The sequence below is a fragment of the Poecilia formosa genome, unplaced genomic scaffold (genome assembly GCF_000485575.1).
Source record: "Poecilia formosa unplaced genomic scaffold, Poecilia_formosa-5.1.2 Scaffold2, whole genome shotgun sequence".
In the NCBI taxonomy this organism is placed as follows: Eukaryota; Metazoa; Chordata; class Actinopteri; order Cyprinodontiformes; family Poeciliidae; genus Poecilia; species Poecilia formosa.
Window position 1 is genome coordinate 938432 of NW_006799941.1, and position 24862 is coordinate 963293.

General features: G+C 36.6%; 1 protein-coding gene across 1 annotated transcript in view; it reads right to left on the reverse strand.

The window, feature by feature from the left end:
- Positions 1-3816: 3816 nt before the first annotated feature.
- The window catches only part of shmt2 (serine hydroxymethyltransferase 2 (mitochondrial)), a 26134-nt gene continuing 5088 nt past the window's right edge, over positions 3817-24862 (reverse strand). Inside the window, exons 2-12 of the mRNA XM_007548503.2 lie at positions 20209-20400; positions 17764-17843; positions 15648-15848; positions 15312-15393; positions 11495-11617; positions 10234-10373; positions 9448-9610; positions 9063-9162; positions 6943-7098; positions 5614-5721; positions 3817-5431 (exon numbers count right to left, since the gene is read on the reverse strand). Of these exons, the coding sequence (XP_007548565.1) occupies positions 5304-5431; positions 5614-5721; positions 6943-7098; positions 9063-9162; positions 9448-9610; positions 10234-10373; positions 11495-11617; positions 15312-15393; positions 15648-15848; positions 17764-17843; positions 20209-20400 (1473 nt within the window). The 3' untranslated portion in view covers positions 3817-5303. The remainder of the gene's footprint in view (positions 5432-5613; positions 5722-6942; positions 7099-9062; positions 9163-9447; positions 9611-10233; positions 10374-11494; positions 11618-15311; positions 15394-15647; positions 15849-17763; positions 17844-20208; positions 20401-24862) is intronic.

A 24862-nucleotide genomic window follows, 5' to 3' on the forward strand; every position in this document is an offset into this window, starting at 1 on the left:
ATATATAACATGTAGTTATTGAAAGCCTCATGTAACTCGTATGAACAAAAAACGATGTCATCACGTGTCCAAGTCATTTTAAAGGTATAGACTGAGTGTTTTCGGGCTTCACTGTTCTACTGCTTGCTTTAAATCAGGAAGCTGAGAGAGAACTGGGTTTGCCTGAGAAGCAGCGACAAAGGCCTCCCGCTGAGTTGTCAATCAGAGCCTTGATTCAAGCAAGAGGTAGTTATTTTTAAAAAATGTGGAAATTAACATTCTTTATCCAGCCACAGCAGGTGTTCTCCTCTATTAAATAAAATCAATTTTGCTTTTTAGTTCAGCATTCCTTATTTTTTTCAAAATCATGATATTCTTCAAATGTGCAGCTAGAATAATTTAAGAAATGAAACGTATTTTAGGTTAGATAGTTTTGGAATATTGTTTATAGATATTCAGCTCCAGATTATTTTACGATTTAAGAATGTTTTTAATATAAATCAGCTTAAGTGAAGAAATAACTTGTTGGTAAATAAGTGTCACTTACACACTATTGTGTCTTATTACACCCTCATATACTGCTGAGATAAAATGTTTCCTCCTCAGATTTAGCCTGTTTTTGATTGATTTGGTCACATCTAAGTGCTTCAGATTTTAATCATTTTAAAGTCAGACAAAAATAATTTGAGCAAAAGCAAACGTTCCCCTTGGGAAATCATAAATTAACTAATTAACCAAATTTTAGGGGGTTAAAATTGACTTTAATTTTAATGGCTCGTTAACTGCTAGAATCAAGAAATAACTTGAGTCAACCCTGTCTGGCAACGTGAAATAAGATAAAAAAAACCAAACAAACAAACAAACAAAAAAAAAAACATGTTATAAAACCCTAAAAACTATATGCATGAATGAGAAAAAGTGACATTTAACACTTTAGCAGTATGTCTGAGGCTTTGGGACTCCACAGAAACAATTGGTATTATCACTAAATGGAGAAACATGGAACAGGAGTGAATTTTCCCAGGAGTGGCCTGGCTACAAAATTATCCTAAGAGCATATCAATGACTCATCCAGTCAGAAAATGGCTTAAAAGAACAGCTTAAAAAAAAACAAAAAGCAGACCACATTTATCTCAGTCAAAGTCAGTGTCCATGGTTTAACAACTATAGAGAGACTGGGCAAAATGGCATCCATGGGAGGGAACCAAGAATAACAGGAACACAAACTTTGTCCCTCATTTGTCAAAAAAAAAATAAAATAAAACAATAATAATAATAATAATAATAATCTTGATGGACCTGCTGACTTTTGCAAAAATAATATTAAGCCTTCCATGCTTTTCAGATTTTAATATAAATTATTAATAATTCAGAAAACAATGTATCGTCTTCCTACCACTCATCTCATCTTCATGCTACTTTGTATTCATCTACTCTACTACATAAAAGTGCAAATAAATACGCCGACATTTTTTAAGCGTGGGGAGAACTTTCCACTCTTATCTAAAATTTATTAGAAGACAACATTGCGTATATTTGTAAGTATAAATGACTGCCATCATTTTGAGCTAAAGACACATGATAGTTATCTTTAAACCAATAATATTAATTTAGTTAGCTTCATTTTATGCTCTTAGAATTAAAATAATTTGAGTGACTAAGAATATACACAGAAACTGTCTCATTTGGCAGTCGAGCCACTGTGTTGGAGAGGATCAGCCGTTCCTGCCCAGTAATCCCCAAAGCAAAGTATTCTCCGCAGGCAGCCTGTCGTCCTGAAAACTTTATTTACTTCTGTTTCCACACGATGCCAGCCTTGGATTACCTGCCTCACATTTCAGTTACAAAGAACATTTGCTTTATTGTCTTCTGTTTTTGGCATATTGGCCGTAAGACTGCCAGGGCTCTGTGTCTTTTTCAACCCCTTTTCAATTTCATCGGAAAAAAAAAAGCAAGCTGAGTTTTCATAGGGTTGCTGGGGTGGTGATCTGGGGCACTCAGGTTTTGAGGGACGGAAAATATTAAACTGTTTTAAAATGAAAAGGTTTTATAAACACAGCATTTTGTATGTTCTCAAAAACTGCAATCCCATGCTGAAACTGGGTTCACTTTTATGCGGGTAATTAGTATGAAACTCTAACCCACATCTATCCTAACCTTTGACCCCAAGACTTGAAATTATCTAAACATTTTGAGATTTTTATTGCTCATTAACCACAAAAAATATAAAACAAAATAAATGCAATTCAGGTTCTTACAAATGTTTTGCTGTCACATGGTTGATACACGTTTTACATAAACTACTCAACTGGGTGTAATAACAAAAAAAAAAATCCTCAACAGACAAAGAAAACAAAACATTAAAATAAGTCCTGTATGAGTAGTTTAAGCTTCAATGCACATGCCAAAAACTGACTACCACAGAAGCCCATTAAGAACCGAGTCCTGTGCCAGCTTTCATTAACAAACCCCGGAGAACAACCTAGAATGGAAATGCTTCCCCACATTTCACTACTAAAATGAGTAAAAGTAACCTGAACAAACAGCAACCTGCCTGATATCGCAACAGTGGCCAAAACATTGCAGCAGATAATCAGGAATTCAAGCATCCTAAAACCACATTATATATCCTTTGTAGCAGACAAGCCTCAGGTAAAAATGTGACAGGGCAAATGGTGACAGAAAAACAAAATTCACAGAAATACAGTCGAATAATGCTAAACCTTTTTATTGCACAGGTGAATCCTGACATCCAGCGACACAAAGATAATGTGGATAGAAGGTGTTGGGGGGAAAAAAATAAAAATTAAAAAGCAGCCATGAAATCCCAAAGGAACGTTTTCCTCTGACATTTTGACAGTGAGCTGCAACATAACTCTCCAAAAATAGTTGAAATCTAGTTTGTAGCTTCAGATTTCATTCTGTCGTGAGGAGCCATTTCTCTTAAAGAATCTGGACCTTTGATTAGCTCTATGGTGCATTTTTGGTTTTCAGGCAGGACAGGGGCAGCTGAGGTGCAGAGGAGTAGAGTAGCTGTCTGACAATCTGGAGATTGTGAGTTTAATTTCAGTTAACCCCCGCCACATGTCAGAGTGGCCTTGGGCAAGAGACTGAACTCCAGAATCCTAAAAACAATGCATATCAGTGCAACAATGTGTGTGTGTGTGTGTGTGTGTGTCACTCGTCGTGCACAAATTCTGGAGAAAAGAAAATCAGTCCAGTTTCAACCAGAAAGTGTAACCTTCAACCACATACAGCTGCATTCAACAGAATAAAAACAAAAAACACAAACGCGCATACACACACAAAAATAAATAGAACCACAAAAAACCTTAGAAATACAGCTAAGTAATGCATTACTCCCTATTCTATGGGCTCAAACAATAAACCTACACATTAAAGTGTTATACATTACTGTTTTCATGGGGCACAAATAGTCAGAACTGGACATAAATATTTTACATTCCTGCATCTTTCACAATTTTTTATATGTGCAACAGCTATACAAAATATTTAACTTTCCAAGTCAGAATTAGAACTAACAGGACCGTTTTATTTTTATAACTTGAAACTTGTAAAAGATGACTTGGGCCTGATTAGCTGCATTAGTACATTTCAACTAAAGATCATAAAAAAAAATGTATGATCTTTAAAACAATATGTCTCAGAATGCTAAAAAGTGTTTTATGTTCCTGTTTGACACTAATCCAAACATAAGAAAGTCACGAGCCTCTACCTTTGGAGTAGGTTTGTTTCTCCACACTTACATCTACATAAAGATTAATCAGACCCTAATTAAACAATGTTTTATATAAAATAAATCACACCACATACAGCTTACTTTGTATGATTAGTTTTATTAGCATTATGCTAACAAAATTACTAAAAATATTCTGTAAAACAAAGCTGCGAAAGGTTTCAGTGTACAGTGACAGAGTCTCAGATGATTCATAGACCAACGGTTGATGAATAAACATGTTGGCAAAAAATACTTCCTGGTATATTTTGTTTTATGCTTAGCTCAAGAGTTGTAATATATGGAAAATGTATTGTAATCAATTTACTTTGAATTTTGTGCTTTATGCAAAGTAAGAAACAATCTCAGAGTTAAGAAGCATTTCCTCATTATGCTGTTTTAACATTTCACAAACAGAAATCCCACTTTATCACTGATGCAGTGACCATGACAACAGCACTAAACTGTGAACCAGTTAAGACTACAAAACACTCAAACATGTTTCATTAAATCTATATTTCCTTACTGTTTTAGGTTTAGAAGAATATGATGAGAAATGAGATAAATTAGACATGACAGAAATAAATCTTTTCAAAACTCCTTATATGGTCAAATGATGGAGATTGTGTTTTTACTTTTTAAAAACTATGAATAGAAAAGTATATGCTCTTTGTAAACAAACTACATGAAAGGTTGGCATGATTAGTCGACATTCGTACAACAAACTGATTAATTATAATACCGATTTCATAGCAAAGCACAGAACAATTAAAATCTGAAATCTAAAACATGCTCCTGTTGTGTAAACAAAGAAACAAAAACAAAAAAACAAAACAAAAAAACTAGGGTTAAATGAGTCAAAAATATCCTGGACATAATTTGTAGTGTTGTAATAAACTATGTCATGTTAAAATATATAGTTTCATGTAACGTCGGCTCAAAATATTTTTAAATTGCATTTCAAAAAATAACATTCTGACATTTTAAGTTGAATAGCATCTTTTCAGAGAGAAATTAAGACTTTCCAAAACAGCAAATGATGCCACAAAACTGTAAAAAAAAAAAAAAAAAATCTTATAGTGAAAATAATACAGGTGATGCACATTATAGGAACCTTTAAAAAATTAAGACTTGGAGTGTGTCCTGAAGATACAAATTTGTATAAAGTCAGACTGAAAAGTGTTTGTGTAGCTTTGATTTGACAAGCTTTTTCCTTTCACACTTGCATTAAATAAACTGTGAAGACAGCTGAGAATAATCTTCTCACACGCCACAAAAAGCAGCTTCTTCTGTTATACAAAAAAATTGTCAGTTTTTTTTTTCCTGATAATTTTCTTCCATCGAAAGCCTGTTTTTTTTTTTTTGTTTTTTTCCCAAGAATATATCAATGAATGACAGCAAAGTAGCACGAACAGAAAATGTGTCTCTGCAGGTCTGATTGCAAAAAGACAAAAAAAATGAACTAAAGTCATCCTAATTCTCAGGCACCATCCACATTTCACTACCATGACATTTTTCCATTTTCTCCATGCACACTTCTGCCCGGCCAGCTGTCTGCCACCTGGCTGTTACAGATCTGTGACTCCGCCTAATGGTCGCAGAAGCCAGGCATGGGGAACGGCCTGGCAAAAGCCTCCACCCGGTGTCGCAGATCTGCAATGCGCGCCGCCGTCTCCGGGTCCTGGAGGAGGAAGTTCTTGAAGTCCTGGAGCTTTGCTGCAGTAGAAAACAGTAAAATACTATGATTTAGTTGCTTCTTTTTGTCTTTCCACCAGCTGGAAAATAAAACTGTCTCCCCTCATCCAGCTTTCTGATTTAACTCACCAACACACACATAAATATGTTCACAGCAACCACTGAGTTACAGACTTAATTTACCTCTCTTCAAACAGGCTTACCTGTCTTTGTCTTGACATCCAAAGCGATCTTAAATCCCTCATCCATAAACTCGACAACCTGCACAAAGTCGTCTTCTTTGAACTGTCTGGAAGTCAGAGCTGGAGCGCCTACGACCAAAAATAAAATCTAATTACTTACATTTTCTTTCATGCTTTTGTAATTTCTCCTAGACTTTCTTTTTTTCCTCTCAGCTATGCAGAGTATGGTGAAAATAAGTTTTTTGAATTGTCAATTAATCCGAACACTGTGTCAGTGTGTCATAATAACAAATTAAGGCAGTTGATGCGATCCTGCTGTGAAAATTGTTCAAAACATAAAGTAATATCTGCAAAACATTGCACTGCAGCTCAAAGATTGTGACTTTAACTGTACTTTCTAGGAAAAACTTTTTTTTTTTGCTTGGGAGTACATATTTGGGTGTTTCAGAAAGAAATGCTTCTTAGCAGTTTAGACCTACTTGGTGGAAAATCTCATTAAAACAAGACTTTTATAGATCCAGAAGTATGCCACTTCCACTACTTTCAGTCAAAATAATAAAAAAATAAGTGCTTTCTGTTTTTATTTGTGTATTAAAAAATTAACTTGAATAGATATGGAAGTGAAAAGTCCAATGAAAAGTTCAAGGTATTTTTGTATATTTTTTCACCTTGTGTATTGTAAATGAAGTTCAGAAACTACTGAACGCATAATAAACCATCAGTAGTGCTTTTTAACCAGAACTTTTCCAGAACACAGAAATTTTGATTTTCATTTGAATGAATAGAATACATGAGAAGATACTTTATTGATCCCAATGGGAAATTGCTTATTTGCTGACAAGTTACTCTAAAGCAGTGAAAGAAAAAGTTAAATATTTGTAATAATGCGTTTCCATTTGTGGTTAAAATGTTATATGATCAAAAAAATCTTTAACCTATAAATACTCAGGAGCAGAAACACTGGCCACAGATCTGAATGGATCATTTTTTCTTTTATCAGCAGGTTAAAAACTGAAGATCTTGATTGTTCTCCCCACTTGTTAAAACAGTAAAGAACACTTTTACAGTCTATAAACACATCAACCACCAGTCTGCTCTGATGGTTGATGTGTTGAAGAAAAAAACAACACAGCAACAAAAAAATACAGGTAAAGGACGTATAGAAACACAAACAGTGAAGGTATTTTCGTCAACGCATAATGAACTTGCAAAAATAAAACATATTTTTTGCAAAACAGTAAACAAATAAGACAGAATATGTTGTTTTCTCTTTTTCTAATCTAAGCTTCTGAATATAAACTGAGATATGACGAGCCTATTATTTGACTATATTGTGAAAGCGATCCTTACCCAGCCTGAGGCCTCCAGGGGTCAAGGCGCTCTTGTCTCCAGGACACGTGTTTTTATTGGCCGTGATCGACACGAGCTCCAGCACTCTTTCAGCTCGAGCGCCGTCAATGCCTTTTGGCCGCAGGTCCACCAGAACCAGGTGGTTGTCAGTTCCACCTGGAACATTTCAATCCAACATATCATCAACAGCTGTATGACTAAATCTAATCAAGTTCCTTCTCAGAAATGCTTCTAAACTAATTGCTTTCCTCATTATTTTTACCTTTAAATGAAATATATCCATACGCAGCCTTCCAAAACTGACCTCAAGATAATTTAATTAACGCTCGCCTCGTACAAAACATCTGACAGATGCTACAGAACTAAATGTTCCCACTTGACATGCAGTGTGCAGAGAAACTTAACTAATCAAAGTGATAAATGAATAGTTTATACATTTGGATAGCTTCCACAACCTTAGTAGCCACTAATCTTCCCAGACTCCACACCCAGCAGATATATCATAAACAGATACATCAACTTGCAGATGTGCTCTGAACCTCCAGGAAGAAAGAGCAGGACTGGAAACTATTAAAAATCTAACTAATCACAGTTATCAAAAAGGTGCTATTAAATAAACCTTAGGTATTTTTCACCAAGTCAGATACAAGTTTAGGCAGAGGGAGTTCAATCCATACGGACTAGACACAGACACGCTTCAAACACCTAGACTTAGGGTTGCATCCTGTATATCTTCAGTCTAATTTGACACAATTATTATTTATATTCATTTTAAAAACATGCTATAAACTTCATTAGTATTTTCATGTTATTTGTTTTGCGTTTTCTTAGGATATATACTTTAAAGTAGCCAAGGTTGAAAACTGTTCAAAAGTGTTTTGGTAGTATTAATTCTCTGAATTTCTTAGGTTTACAGATGTTTCTCTTTCACCATTACCTATTATAAACAGCTTAAACACTGTAAACTCAGTATTTTTTATAAGCTATATTGTTATAGAAAAACTTTTTCATTTAGTAATCTGGTTAATTTTTGTCTTCTGAAACCTGGTCATACACAGTTAGCATGTACAACACTTTAAAATTAAATGACTTTTTAGAATACAAGACAATTAATTACTACAATGGGGTTATTAAACAAATTGCAAATTAATTATAGTGCAGGTGGTATATTTCAACACAGGCTTGTTGTACCTCAGTTGAACCCAGCGTTCAGGGATTTAGAAAAGGCTGGCAGTGCATCTCTAACTTAGTTTGGTACATACAGCATTAGAAACCTCCAGGAATCAGTCTGCACATCCCTCAAACAGAATTTGGGAAAATATAGTCATTGTGACATTAGATTGAGCTAATCTGATGAGCTAATGCTGAATCCTTCAGCGTTTTATGTGTACATCTCTGAAGTCACTGTGATTAACGGTTTATTTAGATGCCTGTAAGAAAACTCTCTAGTTACTGCAAAACATCATCCCCAAAATAAGAAAACCATCAAATATCTTTGTTTTATTTAATTCCATAATTTAATATATCAGTCTTTTTTTCTTTTTTTTTTCATTTTGTTAATCAAATGTATTTGTTCCCTAAACAGAACAAATACTTTCCAATACATTGAGGCAGTGACGGATTAGACCACAGTTGATTTAAAACGCATTCATGTTGTACCAAGGCCTTCAGCTGGTAGCTTTTGGCAAACTGAATTCAATTTCCATTTTAGCAACAGAAAATCTTTTTATTTTTATTTTTACTTGCATGACAAAATAAATTACATTCTGCAGTGTAAGCACAAAACAGGTCCATTTTTTAAAAAGTATCAACTTGGGGCCATATATCAAAAAGGAGCTGAGGCCAGCATATTAAAAGCTAAACAAGAGTCAAGCATTTGTTCACAATCACAGAGCGAACGCGTTCATCAGATTTGATTTTCCTGACTGACAAGGCAGCTTTATTGGCATTAGTACATTTACACATCATGAATTTAAATGCACCTTTGTTTTTTTCCTCCTGCTGTGTAATTTGCATCTTTGTGACAGGGGGTTCTCGTGAGTTTGTTTCAGCACTGTCAGATGAATCAGTGTCTTATCTGCAGGTTAAAAAAAAGTCAAGTGTAGAACATGTATGATTACCTGATACTAGAGTGTAGCCTTTGCTGAGAAGAGCTGCAGCCATAGCCTTTGCATTCTTTAGTACCTGGGCTATATACTCCCTGAACATAGGAGACTGAGCCTGGACACACAAACAATAGAGAAACAGTGGGATGAGCCTTGGAGAACTGTGATACCAAGACCAACTATTTTATTGTCTTTACCAGAACTGAAGACAGTACTAAAATTTATACCATTGACAATAAAAAAATAGGGAAGATAAACAGAAAAAGATTATTAAATCACTTTGCAAGAACACAGATCAACAAGATTCAGATTTACTCTTTTACAGTAGATACATCTGTTTTCCATACAAATCAAAACTTTGTATTCACATTTCCACTAAGCATTTTTTTGTTAAATTTACCTGTTTAAGAGCCACTGCTACTCCAGCAATGGCGTGGTTGTGAGGTCCACCCTGCAGGGAGGGAAACACTGCAAAGTTGACTTTGTCTTCCAGGTCGTACATGATTTCTTTTCCTTTCCTGTCCACCGAGCGGACGCCCTTACGGTAAAAGATAAGGCCAGCCCTAAACAAAACAAAGTCATTCCCCAATAAACGACTGTTGCAATTACAAACCTACAACTCTGAACGCTAATCTTGATTTAATGATTTGTTATTTTCTATGAGCCGTGCAAACATATTCATACACACTTTTTTTCAGGTTGTTACAACAGAAAATGTCAATGTCTTTCAAAGATATGTAGTTTAACAGACCAAAAATAGTGTAGAATGGTGCAGTGGAAAAGAAAATAATGAATGATTTTGTGTCTTATTTTGAAAATAAGACAAAAATAAAGAAATTAAAAAAATTAGAAAAACAAGTGTCACAGAGAAACAAGGTGGTGGAAATATCATCATGCTGTCGGAATATTTTTATTCTCTATTGGTTGGAGGTAAATGAAAGGTAATCCTGGAAGAAAACCAAAATATACAGCCACAGCATAGTTTGCTGCGTCTGTATCCAAGCCTTTCGATCAAATGCTTAGATCAAAGCACTTTAAGAAGCTGGTCAAAGAAAACCTAGCATCACTTTCTTCTACTTCGTAATTGTTACCTTACATTGGCATATCAAATTAAAATACATCAAAGTTTGTGCTTTTAGCATGATAAAATGTAAAAAAAAAAAAAAAACACGATAAGTGTCGTTACCTGGATCCTCTGAGGGACTTGTGTGTGGTGGAAGTGACCAGGTCAGCATGTTCAAACGGTGAAGGGACTGCTTTTGCAGCTACCAGGCCACTAACATGAGCCATGTCCGCAAGCAAGTAGGCATTAATACCTGTGCATAGCTGTGAGGAGAAGGATTGAATAAACCAACGGTTAAATGTTAATTCTTTCGGTATAGTAAATTATTATTAAAACAAAGAAATTGCTTTAACATCTAACTTAATTATTTGTAAACCAAGGGTAAGGCGTACTTTGTTCAGCTGCCTTTGTTGAAAGTTACGTTAAGGAAGCAGAGTCTCAGCTGTTCTGCATTAGCATTTTCTCTGCATAATTAAGATTTGATAACTAACTCTACATCTGCAGACGTTACCCATCTTCTCAGAGGCAAGATATTTCAAGATGTGTAATTACACTCTCATTGGCAGTCCTAAGAGGCCTGAAATATGAAGGCAACGTTCAATAAATCTATGCTTTCACTTGCCAACATTTATTGAAAAAGACAAATAATAAATAGCTTGGTAAAATGTAAATGAATCTCTGGCATGGGATCAGAACAGTGAACTGCATTACAATTAATATGCATCATAATAACATTCCCTTTCTTTAATACATAAACTAGATGTATGTTTGATGGAAAAAAAAAGCAGAGGCAAAGAGTGTCAGGACACCAACAGTGGAAGAAAATGAAGGTAGCATGACTGTCAAAGTCTAGTGGTTGCTAAAAACACAGCTCCATAATGGCAGGACACTCCATCTGATGGTGCTATCTAAAGTGGAGCTCTGCCACAAAGGCAACCAGTCATGGAGTGAATAAAGTAAATTAGCTGGTTGGTATAACAAAAACAGATAAAGGGCCCCCTTGTGCACCATCAAAGAGGACAGTGAAGTGTGTGTTTAAAAGTTGCTGCTGTGAGGCAACAAAGGATGAAAGCATCTGTATGTGCATGAAAAGTGTTTTGAAATGTTTTTTCCACAAAATATCTGAAGAATGAGGGCTACTGGATTAGGAGCTATGCAATTTCCACAGCTGAATAGAAGTTAGTAAAAATGTGTCTGGAAGAAAGTCTGGCAGGGTCTGACCTATTGTTACAGCAGACGGGTGGGTTTGCCATCTAAATGAAAAAAAGGTTGAGTTTTACATTAAAGGACAAAGCTGCTCTGAACTCCTAATCACAGCGAGTGATGGAGCAAACAGGTAGGGTGAAAGAAGGGTGAGGTTTGAATATTGGGGAGCTCAGTTCACCTTCTTAATGCGGGCATAGTCAATGAGGCGAGCGTAGGCGCTGGTGCCAGCGATGATGAGCCTGGGCCGGAACAGCTTGGCTGTCATCTCCATCTGCTCATAGTCTATGAGTCCCGTTGCAGGCTGCGTAAAAACAGACAGGTTGAGAAGAAAGAAAAGAAATATTGAAAGAAGAAGAAGTGGGGGAGGAATATCAGAATACAAGAGGGAGCGCAAGGGTCAGAAGGGGAAAATAAGAGAAAATGAGAGGATTAAAAAAAAAAAAACTGTTAGATATTTGAAGATCAAGAGCGGACATATCAACACGGAGAAGAGACTTCTCCATTTGACGCTCATTTGAAGCAGCTGCAATTGAAGTACTTTGGGCACTTTTAAAAGAGGAAGGAATGTATCGAAGGAAGACATTTACACCAATCATATCATGCAGGAAGATGGAGCAATTGCAGTAATGCACCACTACTTATCCTAATTCAGCCTTTCAGGGGCCTCCTAAACTGGTGAGATGAGGCTGAACGGATCATGCTGGTTTTAAGATTCTCCCTGCTCCTTTTCAATAAACTGGGCAATTTAAGAAACATGGTAGTTAATCTGTTTCTCTCAGGATGTAGTTAAAGGAGACATGAACTGACCAGCCTGTCTGCGTCCTTAACCTACAGCTTTACCCATCTAATCTTCCTTCCAGCTTTGGAGGAGAGACAATGAAGGACAGCTGGATGAAGCAGAAAAAACAAAGTGGGAGACAGACACATTGGAGAAGAAGGGAGTAGGAGACAAGAAAAAAAGAGAACAGAAAGGAGGAGGGAAAGCTTTATTTAGACAACCTGATAATCTCCCATCTCAAGAGCACATCTATGGATGCCCTCCTCACTCCATCAACCTGCTCATTGTGAGGACGGAACCACTGGTGCTGGCCAGCCTGTCGATTTCCCATTATCTCTCTCGCAGAGGGGTCCTGCCTGCCCATACATCAGCAGGTCTGGACAAGCAGAGCCTCATCGCCATCCATCAGCTGCTACCAACACTACCGTACAATCACGATCCCTCGGTAGAAAATACATTAAACATTCTGAGGAGTGATCATATCTGTTGGATATAAATCCTGTTAATGTTTGGGGGACAGATTTTCACAGATCACAATTTAAGTCAACAAGTAAGTAAATGTTTTAAATCAAGGATTCCTCCACATTTTTTGTTCTTACAATTCTAGGCCTTACTTTCCAGAGGTCACAGTTATTTATGTTTGTTGTAAAATATAAAACACACAGATTGGCAGTTCACCAATTTGTAGCAACTACTTTTACACTTGTTGGGCTTTAAAGATAAAAACCAGAGAGAAGGAACGACAAGGAAGGAAGACAGGACAAACAGGAGGATGCATAAGGAAGAAGGAAGGTAGGAAGGGAGGATGCACAAGAAAAGAGGTTGGGAGGACACAAAGGAAGGACATATACAAGGGATGAATTGTAGGAAGGAAAGAAGAAAGGAAGTATAAAGGGAAGGATTCCTTGGACACCTGGTAAATGGTGGGAATAAAGTCTGACAATATATATTTTTCACAATTTTTCCATCCTTCATTAAAGTAAATTTCCCATGAAATGACATTCAAAGAGTTTACCTGCATGTATTTTTTTTACTGTTGCAACACCTGAATTTCCCCACTATTCTCCTACTTTATTTTCTTTTCTGGAAGGAAGGTCACTTTATTTATATAGCACATTTTCAGCAACAAGACAGTTCAAAGAACTGAAACAAATTAGGAAGGGTTAAAAACAGGTATTAGAAAAGCACAACTACTTCCAGTCTTTGCAATAAACCATGGTCTTAATCATTAACAGCTGCTACACAATCTGGCCAAAAATGAGTGGTGACTGCAGGTCAGAGCAACAAGTGAGGCTCTCCCAGGACCGTGATAAGATCAGCCAAAGGTTTCAGTGCGACACACGCTCTTTCTTCTGCCAAAGCTCACTGTCAGGGCACAATAAGTGGATCTCTGTGTGCAGACTGTGCTTTGTGATGAACAGCTGCTTTGTTAGTTGCCCATTAAACATAAAGTTTGTATAATATTGTAGTGGGTGCCAAGAGATTATGCAATATCAAAGTGCCATAATGTTCTTCATTAAAGTGAAGTCATTTAGTCATTTAGACTAAACAAAATAGATTAGGGTGTGTGGTTTAAATTTGACTCTGTTTTGAAGCAAAAAAAAAAAACATATTGCCAAAAAGTCCTGTTTCATAGCCCCTGCAAACTGTAATGAGATGTTCGTATTTTAAACAGAGTAGTGTTCAAATTTCAGCAACCTTTGACCTATTAGGGGTCAAAGGTTGACCTATTGGGGGTCAAACGCACTTGAGCTGCTGCTATACTGATGCCTGTATCAGTATAGGAACTTAGTAACATGGCATTACAACACTGGTTTAAAATTGTTCTCAGAAAACTTCCCAAAGAGGAAAAAGAAATGAGGAATGGAAAAGATCTGAAAATGGTGGGTTACATGACTTACTAAATTTGGGAAGAGCATCCAGTCAACTGAGATGATAAATTACTTTTACAAGTAATTTACATAGTAGTAGTCACTCAAATCAGAGCCAACATATAAACATATAAAAGGAGTATATATTGCACAAACAAAAAACATTCAGAGAGCTCTAAAGAGATTTGATCAGCGATCCAACATGAATAATAATCATCTAAAATGCAGTGCACTTTTAAGATTTCAGAAATTAAAATATAATAAGGTGAAATTATACATGATTTCTGCATTTTTTAATTATTCATCTACATAATTAATCAGTTATGAAACTAACAAGAAAGTAAGTTCAGCTAAATTTTAGTTTATTATTAGAAATCCTATTAACAATTGCCATCTCAAAGCACAAAGCAAAATAAATAAATCCAGTTTATTTAAAGAAATGTAGTATATTCAATGCAATATGGCCGTAAAATCTGGATAAAACTGGCAAAAAGTCAGTCAGCAGGAAGCTCCTGCCTCTTCAGTAAGTAAATGCACATGCATGGCATTATGTTACAATTCGGAAAGAAGAATAAATTGCCTCAACATTTCTCAACAAACAAATTTGATTGTTTATTGAAAAGCCAACGTCACGGGGTATTTTAATCTATGAATGGCTCATAATGTTTTTGAGGGGCTATTACAATGAGTGGCTAATTTACAACCTTTTTCACATACATTCAATTCAGCCCAACAAATAATTTCAGTTATTTTACAAATGACACAACCGACAGGTGCCAACAGCAGCATCATGTTTACTGAGCTGGTCAGTCTCCACAACCTTACCTTTGTTTTTGTGCTCACACATTTGTTTGACAAGTACTTTTTAGATTATTATAATTTTATTAAATGGTTGCACAGCTTTAGTTTATTGTAATTCACAATTATGCACATATGTTTAAGTGGCTTAATGCTTTTATAGGAGCATGTCTAATTGTTTCTATTATAAGAGTAGTTATGGAAATCCAGTTAAGTGTTGCTACAGTGCAAGCATTGCAAATTGACAGGGATCAAAATAGTGCTAATACGTAAATGCAAGAAATATACAAATGCTTTACGCTTATATAAAACAAAAACTTGGAACATGTTCCATAAATTCAGAGTAGAAGTAGGTGAGAAGGTTTCAGAACAGCCAATGAAAAAAAGGACAGCAGTGCTGCCAAGGTTCCTCTTAAGCAGAAAAAGATTCTAAATTAACAGATTTAAAGAAATTTGAAAATTCTGTTTTTGAAATGTGCAAAATTTTAGTTGTCTGTCTTATCTTTCTCCAATATGTTTTGAAATGTATGCTGCAGGCATCTGCTTACGTTTAGCTTGTAAGGCATGGACTCAAAGTAGATTGATGTTGCAGAGATCCTCTTCACATCTGACATGTAGCCATGGGTCAGACTGCAGAGACAAAAAATATTTCTCAATGTGCAACTCTGACAACTTTATGCAATAAATAAATTGCTATTATATATATATATATATATATATAAATAAAAGAAGGAATGAGCCATGGTGTTGGTTATTCAAGCCTCAAAGTGACACACTAGTTTTGGTCAACAAAGAAACTGGGGCAGCTTTGAAAAGAAAGAGAATAAGAACAAGAAAAACCCCAAAGGGGGAGAACAGAATAAGCAGCAGCAGTGGATACTGACTGTCCACCATCAGGCAGGTCCAGGCCCATGATGCGATCATGCGGGTTGAGAACAGCTGTGTACACAGCAAAGTTAGCAGGAGAACCAGAGTATGGCTGGACGTTGACACCCCACTTCTCTGGGTCCAGGTCAAAGGCCTCCAAAGCTCGCTTCTGACACAGAAGCTCGATTTGGTCAACCACTTCTGCTCCACCGTAGTATCTAAGGCCAAAGAAAAAGGCAGGAGAAAATATAATTGTCAAACAAAAAAACAAAAAAAAGGAAGAACAACATGTACTCAACCGGCAAATCTTTATTTGGCCTTAATATTTCAACAGTCAAAACATGAAAGAGACACTATTTTGGTCCTTAGGAGGCAAGAAGAAGGAGTTTTCAGAGAGTAACTGCTATGAAAAGTCAGAAATTTATCTCTGTTGCTATAAAACACTGGGTTGGGTATCCTGAGTGCAGTTTCTCTTTCCTGTGCAAAAAATGGAGCAAGGGCAAAAATGTTGTTTTTGATATGTTAATATGCAACTCATCAGAATTAGTTACTTTTGCAGTAGTTGAAATAACTTTACTTAAGTTATAAAGATTATGCAACTGAAATAAATGCTTATAGCTTTAACATCAAATGTATTTTCCTGTTTCAGTTTCTTGAGGGAAGCTTCTTTTTCTCCCTCAGGACATCAAGATTATAAAAACTGCAAATACAAACTCTCACTTGATGATGCTGGTAGGTGATAATGTTGGTAGGTGATAATGTTAAAAGAAAGTTTCATATTTTAATTCTTGATGAAAGATGATGCTAGAAGCAATTCATGAACAACTGTGAAATTTAAGACTTTAAATGAAGTAGAAACTCTGACGTGAAAATGTCTCCCACTGAAAATCAAAAGGACATTTCCCCAGCTAATTTAAACTGGCTAAATAAGAAGGTTTAGATATTGTGCTGCAAACAATAAGCATTCCTGCTCTACAGCTAGAAGTTAACTTATCAACAGGATATAGGCAATATATGATTTTCAAAAAGCATCTCTCAATTTTATAATTTTTCTTTTTAATGAGTTAGGAAGAGTCAGATGATATAATTGGCATTAACAGCACAGTTCACTGGAAACCCTTGCAACAAACAACCCCAAAGAGATTAGGAGTTTTAAGTAAACAAGTTCTGAGGAGTTAAAGGTTCAGGGAAAAATACCATAATATGCAAAACATTTGTTACCTTACTCATTCATCTTAATTCAGACTTGCAAGTTTGTTTCTTTCATAATTACCCTCCTGTTAAAATAGCCCATTACATTCAGAATCTATCAGGACCAGGTCATGCAAAAATGGTTGCTTCTTTAAACAACTCCTGATGTATGAAGCAAGTAATCAAGTGAACTTTGCAAGTAAACCGTGTTATGAAAACCCAGCAAACGTGCATAGTCATTTGTAAATTGTTTTGTTATACAAAGCAAAACATCAAAATCCATGTCATCAAAATATTTTATCACTTCAAAAGCATTAGTTGGAAATGGAATCATTAGTTGAAAAAAGCTTCTTCCATCTTTGACCCAAATGTGTTACGACAAACTGAGGGCATTTCAGGCTGAAAATATTGAAAATGTTTCAGCGGAATTGCAGATGAAAAAGAGACTGACTGCCGCAGCACAAACCTTTAAAAAGAAACGGATTATGTTTTGTTTCATTACAATAAAGTGTAAAACAGCAGAGAGGGCAAATGTGGGCAGAGGGTTCTAAACTAACACCAAATACAATAGAAAGGAGACTCATAAGGCTTTTATTTAAACATCAAACGATGAGTGTTTCACAGTATTAAGCTTTCATTTTATTGCCGATATGTGAATTATTCAAACAGAATAATCAATTTTAAAAAATTATTGCGCGAAAATAAATGAAAACTCAATTAGAAACGACTGTAAATATATCCAATGTTCCCCATTGGGAATCTTCGTCAGCAACCTAGGGGCGGTGGATTAGTAACATGATTAGGGTATGCAGCACGCAGAACCCAGCATAAATCAGTATGCATGCATGCATTCCTTTATTTTTGTAGATCTGCAGCAAATGTCCCAAAGCCCAAAGTATCAGCACTGTTAATAAGCTGAGGTGTGGCTGAATAAACACTCACCTTCTCCCTGGGTAGCCTTCAGAATATTTGTTGTTCAGACATGAGCCCTGAGCTTCCAGAGCTGCTCGGCTGCAGAAATTCTGTGATGACAACACACACACACATGCACACACACACACTCAGATCAATGACATGAGAGGATAGAAGGGACAAGGATGGCAAATTAAAGTCTGTTAAGTGATAGTGAGAAATCCCCCTTTGGCTAGAAGCAATCATTACAGTATTGAACCTGTGGTCGGCAATAGACTAACACTCAACACTTCTGAGTGTTTATCTCTGCACTGCTGGAGGACACACGATAATGTGATAAGTGTTTGTCCACATGTTGAGGTATATTCTTGTGGCCCGTTTTTTTATGTCCTATGTTGAAATGTGCTTTCATAGTTAAAGTATTGTTAGTATGTTCAGCTGAAAAATAGGTGCAAAGTTCTGACGTACGTTAAAAACTCCATCCTTAAGCTAAATAACATCTCAGATTTGGACTAAAACCTGAGCCGTTATTCATTTTATCATGCCTCACATGTCATTCACATTTCATGAAATGCAAATGATGGTTGTGTAATCACAGTAAAAGACAAACAGTAGTGAAATGATAAGACTTTGGTCCTTATCAGGTACCTTATATTTGTACAGTTAATAGATGGAACAAACAACTAAATTTATCTCTGAGTAAACATCAGATACCCTGACGTCCAACTTAGGTTTTCCAGTTTAACTTCTGCAGCAAAGCTAGTGTATGTTATAACACTGGTCTGTAACACAGTGCGTTGCAATAATTAGTCTTTTCAGCAGATACAGGGAAGTTGATGTGAAAAATGGATGGAGCAAAATATAAGAAAAAGGCCTTACATAAGGATTGAGAGGTTTGCTTCCCACAGGGCAACAATCCCAGACATACAACAATAATTTAAATTTGAAAGATATTAATTTTTTAGAATGGCCCAGTCAAAGTCCAGACCTAAATCCATTTGAGGACGTATAGAGTTAAAGGACGCTTGATATTCAATTCGACTGAGTTTTAACTTTTTTTCTAACAAAGTCCTCTAGATGCTGGTAGATCCATAATCAAATTACTTGCACCTGCAAATGCAGAAAAAAACATTACAACACAAATGCACAGGAAACCTTTTTTTGTGAAAAAAAAAAAAAAAACAGAAAAAGATTTTAATGCAAATATTATGCATTGCTTTGTACTGATGCATCACATAAAATCCTAGTGAAATACAAGGCTAGTGTTTTTTTGTGTTAAAATGCCAAAAAGTTAATTGGCTATAAATTAGGGTTGCTTGACATTTGAAAAACTTGCAACGTTTATATTGTTAAATATTGTGATGATCATAACAATTGTAATGAATACGTTTTCCTTTCTTTCATGCCCGCCAGTGTGGTGCAACCCTTTGTAACCTTTAGTATTTCTGGTACGACTGTGTGTGCCAGGTTTGGGCATTTATGGCACCCCATCCAACAATAGTAAATTAAAAACGGATATCGTGACAACAACATATTTTGCAGACCCAGTGTGAATACTCTTTAAACTGTACAGGCAGACATAGAAAAATACATTCCCCACCCTCTGTTTTGATTGGGTGGTGCTGGTGTATCATGTGTGAGTGGTTATGATAATGCTTATCAGAAGAGGAAAGAAGAGATCAAGGAAGATAACAGCTCCAGTAACAGCTTTCTGTTGCACCTGTCTGTCATGCCAATAAATGTGCATGTATTAGCAAAGGAAAAGCAGTCGCTTTGAGGTGTGTGTGTGTGTTGGGTGTGTGGGTTGGTAACGTGTGTCAAAATGTATGTCTTTTCTTTCAAGGTGCGTCTGCCTGACTGTTGCTCTGATGAGCCATGCAGAGTGAGTTAGAGAGGAAGCAGGATGAAGATCTCAGCTTTATCTCACACTAGAGCGGTCAGGCTTTGTGCTGAGAAGAGGCTGATATACTCCACTGAACAACTACTGTGGCAAAAAAAAACAAGGGGAGAGAGAAAGAACAACAGAAGATAAAACACTGTCTGCTCTTCTGAATAGTAACAGTCTCCATTTCACACTATAAGGCTCTGGAATAAAAACAAAAAGAATGACCAATTTTGGTTCTTGCGAATATTTAGATATTCCATCTTATAACGAGTAAAGATTTCTCTAAGCATTTTTATATAAAAATATCTTATTTAATTGCTGTACAGCCTGCCAAAAGATTTGATGTGGTAAGTCATCTAAATATAAATCAGTGTTAAAAAGCCTTTATTTAATACAAATTCAGTTTTTTATCTTCCAGATAATGGAATAAAGTGCAGAAGCACAAAATTTTTTCCTGATTCAGTTTACCTTTCCCCCCCACATACTCAGAAAGTAATAAAAAAAATGCCAAATACATTTTAAAACTGCATGATCATAAACATAAACAAAAAGATGAAAATTATTAATTTTCACTGTTGAGTTTTAAATACCTCAGACGCAATGAGCTCCAAACCACGGCACTGTCTGTCCTTCTCCTTCCGCAGCAGAGCCCACATTTCTGGGTCGTCTTCAGCCAGACTCTCCTGTCCGGTCCAGGATCCATCTTCATCCACCGTTCGGGTGGCTGCATGGGACTGCTGGTACCGTACACTGAGACGAATGGAGGGCCGCTGGCACAAGGGCTGGGGGCAGGAACAGAGCGAGGATGACCGAAGTAACACAGATGGAAAATGTTCAAATTAAATTGTGTCAGTTTTAGAAACACATTTTCTGAAACTGCATTTTTGGGCTGAAAGTAGGTTGTGGTTCATAAAGACCAACACAAATTATAGAAGTACTTGGAGTGGGGTGAGAGGGGTGGGGTGGGGGGGTGCTTCTGTTATCAGTTTCAGTGAACATTTTTAACCATTCTAAAGGATGCAGGCAAGTTACACAGAACATAATGTCTCACACTTGAATACTTCACATTTCAAAGCAGGAGCCAGATTTTTTTAATAATAAATTTTTTTTCCCCAAGACTTTTTCTCAGCTCATTTTCTCTTTCACTTCAATGCGTAGTCTGGTACAATTAGAAGATTGTGTTTGCACGATATCAATAATCAGCACAGTTATTCAATTATGCTTCCATCAGCACTTCTACAAACTGAGCGACTGACTTTTACTGCCTCAGTGTACCAGAAGGGATGTATAGAGAGAACAGATTCAGCACTTCCTGCTTATCTAATCTGGACTAGGGCTGGCAAGTTCTGCTGCTGCCGCTGGAATGCCAGATCACACAAGAGTGCAGAAACTAAAAATTTAACGGGTCCTTTTTAAAATATGAATCCTCCCACTGGGTTGAATTCTGCCTCCACTCCTCAGTTTTTTACCCACATACTGCTTGGACAGCCAAAAAACTTTCAAGCAGAAAAATAGTCAAAGGTTTACATAAATGGATATGAGACACGATTAAAATTTTTTTTAAAATGGTGCTTTGTGAGAGAACGCATTGGGGGTTAAATTAAACACATGACTGGTTGATTACATGCAGAATAAACTGGCTTCTTCCTGACATTTAATCAACAACATGATTATAACTGCGCTTCGATCAATCGCTCCACATCTAACCTGTAGTTATCATCTGTTCAGGTGGGCTAGGGTGTGAGGGACAGCCTCCCTTTAATAGCACCATTAAAAAGCAATTAACACAATGCTCAGGACCAACTAAGGACATTCATTTAACAAGAGCTATTATCCTCTTCTCAAATGCGGCAAAATGTTGAGGGTATTTTACCTTTCAAAGAGGCCTTTTTTCTACATTTAAGGTGCGAAAAGAACAAGAAAAAGATTTTATAGTTTTACTTGATATTTTCAAGAAGGAAAAGGTTGAATAGTGCAAGATAGGAGAGGGACTACAGTAGATATACATTGAGAAGTCATCCTTTGATTAGAATTTGCAACTTTTCAACTTGATTGGCCTGACCAGTGGTCCCTTAGTGGCAATCTAAAGAAATCCAATCCAATCCACAAACTCTACATAAATGCAGAAAGAATGATGTGCAAAGAATTTTATGTTGAGGTCAGCAGCCTAGAGTAGGGAAGTCTTTTTTAAGTAAAACAGACTCAAAAGTGAATTACCAGGATGAATTCAAAGTTTAAAAATGTAGTCTTTGTGCTTCTGAAGAAGCACAAAGACGTGAGAAGCTTATTAACAAGAAACTGAATTTTCTACAATACTTTTAGATATATTTGTGACTTATTCAGCCTGTGAAAGAGCGAGAGAGAGCAAAGCTTTCAACAGTTTTGTGCTTTAAGATTCATTACTCAGACAGGACGGTGCAGGTGTTCAAACCAGAAAATCACCAATTACAAAACAAACTCTTGCCTCCTGAGCTGCCGTGAGAAGTGGTTTTACTAATGTTAGACAAAATAATTGCTAAAATATGATTAAAGACAATTACAATTCTGAAAGATTAAAAAAAAATCCTATTAGGCCTACACACAGTAGTTATCACTACATCAGTGTGCACAAGGTTAATATCAGAAGTGTTAGCCAATAGCTATTAGCTAATATTTCAAATATCTCAGTACTGTTTGGATACCAGTAAGATATTCAACAACTTGGGCAGAGTCTTACTGCAGTAGATATCCACGGACTAATAGCCTGACTGTCTATGAACTTTAGCATTTCCGAGATGCTAGAGGTCATAAAGTGTGTAGGAAACATGGATGGCAACAGGAAGAAAAAAATTGGATTTATTGCAGCAGATGTTTGTGCAATATCTGCCTATAAAAATTGCCATCCCATAATGTTCTAATAATGTTTAGTGCAGAGATAGCTAATCAGAACCAGGTTTTAATATGGATTTCATAGAGAAATTAGAATAGGCCAGAAATCTATACAAGAAAATCAAATAACATTATTGCCAAGTTAATTACCAATTTTAACCAAAGTCTAACCTGGCATTTCTTCGCTGGTGGCAGTGGTAATCTTAGAAAAGAAAGATCTTTCGGAAAAGAAAAGTAGAGTTGCCTCTGAGGATCTACATCTCGCAATGAAATCAGAGGGGTCATTAAATCCTGACAGAAACTATCATTTGCCCTCTTGCATTTCCACTGGGGCAAACCAAAGCAATGAAAGTCAACGGCTGAAATAACCCCAAAATAAGCCAACGATGCATCCATTATCTGGTAGACAAGGGTCCCTCTGCTTGTTGCAAGCTTCTTTCTTCCCCCTTTCCCATCCTCATGTCCCCATCCTGTCAGCTCGAGCTGCTAAACAAACTCAGGCATGTAATGCACAAATGGTGCCCTTATTAGGCACCAAAATAAAATAGCTCTGGGCTCCTACAGACAACTCACAGGTTGTCCCTGTGATCTGCCTCTCGTCTGCTTCCTTTCTCTGCACTGATGATTACAGAAGATTAATTAATAAACACAAGATAAAGTGATCCAAGAAAAGTGAGAGCCAGCATGCAAGCACCAAATATGTCACAGCGGGACTATTTTTAGACAACAGATTACACTGTTGTTTGAAGGTGAACTCTGCAGAGAGAAAAGGGTTGAATAGACCACATTAACCTGGATGCTAATAACAGGATAACAGACCTCATCTTTGTGATGACCAGAATGTATTTGTTGCTTTTCTTGTCAAATGTGTAAGAAAAGAATAGTGCCAGAAATGATGAAAGAAGAAGAAAGGAAATCATTTAATTAATCCCAGTTTTGTATTATTTTTTTGGTCCAATTTTTGCCAGCTCCTGAGGCAAGTCAATTTTACAGATGACTGCTGTCCTTCAGTGGCTATACCAAAACAACAATCAACCCTGCAACACAAGAAAAACAAACGGGACTATAGTGGTGGAACGGTGAAAAAAAAAAAAAAAAGATATGTAAGAAAGGAGAGAAGAAGTGTCAACAGGGCAGAAATCCATCAGTCTGACACATCGATGCCCCTTTTCCCTGTCACTGACTAATAGTCCGACTGTCTGTTACAAATTGTCCTGGGTGACACCAGCCTGAGAAATCTGGATGGGGTGGAGAGGCACAAAGGGACAGAGGCTCAACCCAGGGCGTCTGCTTTCAGATCAAAGGCTGGTTATACTTTCACAAACTTATTAGTTAATTAAAAAAAAAAAGCCCAAAATTAGTTTTGGGCCTTGCAGATTTTGATTTAAATGTTTCAGTTTTATAAACATTTTCTTCTGACTTAAAGTAATCAGGTTTCAGAGTATCCTCAGTCCTAGTATCTGTGGATGAAGCTAAAGACTAGGGTGATGGCAAGGAGCTAGGGCTTTTGTAAAATAATATTTTAGTAATCAAGTACTCTATAGAATATCTTTATGATTATCCGAGGAATCAGACTGCTCTCTCTCGACGCGATTCCGACGCCACAAATGCTGTCGTAGTCCAACCATCGCACCGCAAAAGTCAACAACCCCAAACCCTCACATAACACCGCACAGTTCAACACCATGCTGCTAGCACTTCAACTCATAGGCGGAAGTAAGAGCGATGTCCACCACAAATAATCTTTAATTTTAATTTTCTAATTTTAATAATCGAGGTACTCGAATCTAGGCCTGTGGTGATAAACGATAAATCAATTAATCGCACAATAAATTAAATTAAATCGACCTCATTTTAATTATGGGCTTTATCGTCTCTTCCTGCCTTTTTTCTTTCTGTTGATGACACTGAATGAAAAAAGGCTCAACTCCGGTGCTTTCCACTGACCCTCCCTTCCCATTTCCTTAGTGTAATGTCCAGCACACACTACACGAGTTGTCGGCCGACTCTCAGGCCATTTTCAAAACCTGAAAGACCACACATTAGCCGACAGAAATCCTAGGTATGACGGTTCAATTGGGTTCGTCATGCCATGTGGTGTCCAGCCACATGGGTCCAGCCACATGGGCACAAAATAATGGCTACAAGTCCAGTTAACTAATTTTAAAACCAGGCATTAATCAATGCTTTACTAGAATCTACCTGTGATGCATGTGGCTAGAGTCAGCGTAAAATTCTGACTGAATGAAAATCATTATAACCTATGTATGTCACGTTAAAGAACAACACCTGAAAAGTTACCGGGTTTATCAACTGTGGTAACAATTTGGCTCCAACTCCTACCCTTGTCATTTCTATATTCTTTGCACAAAATGT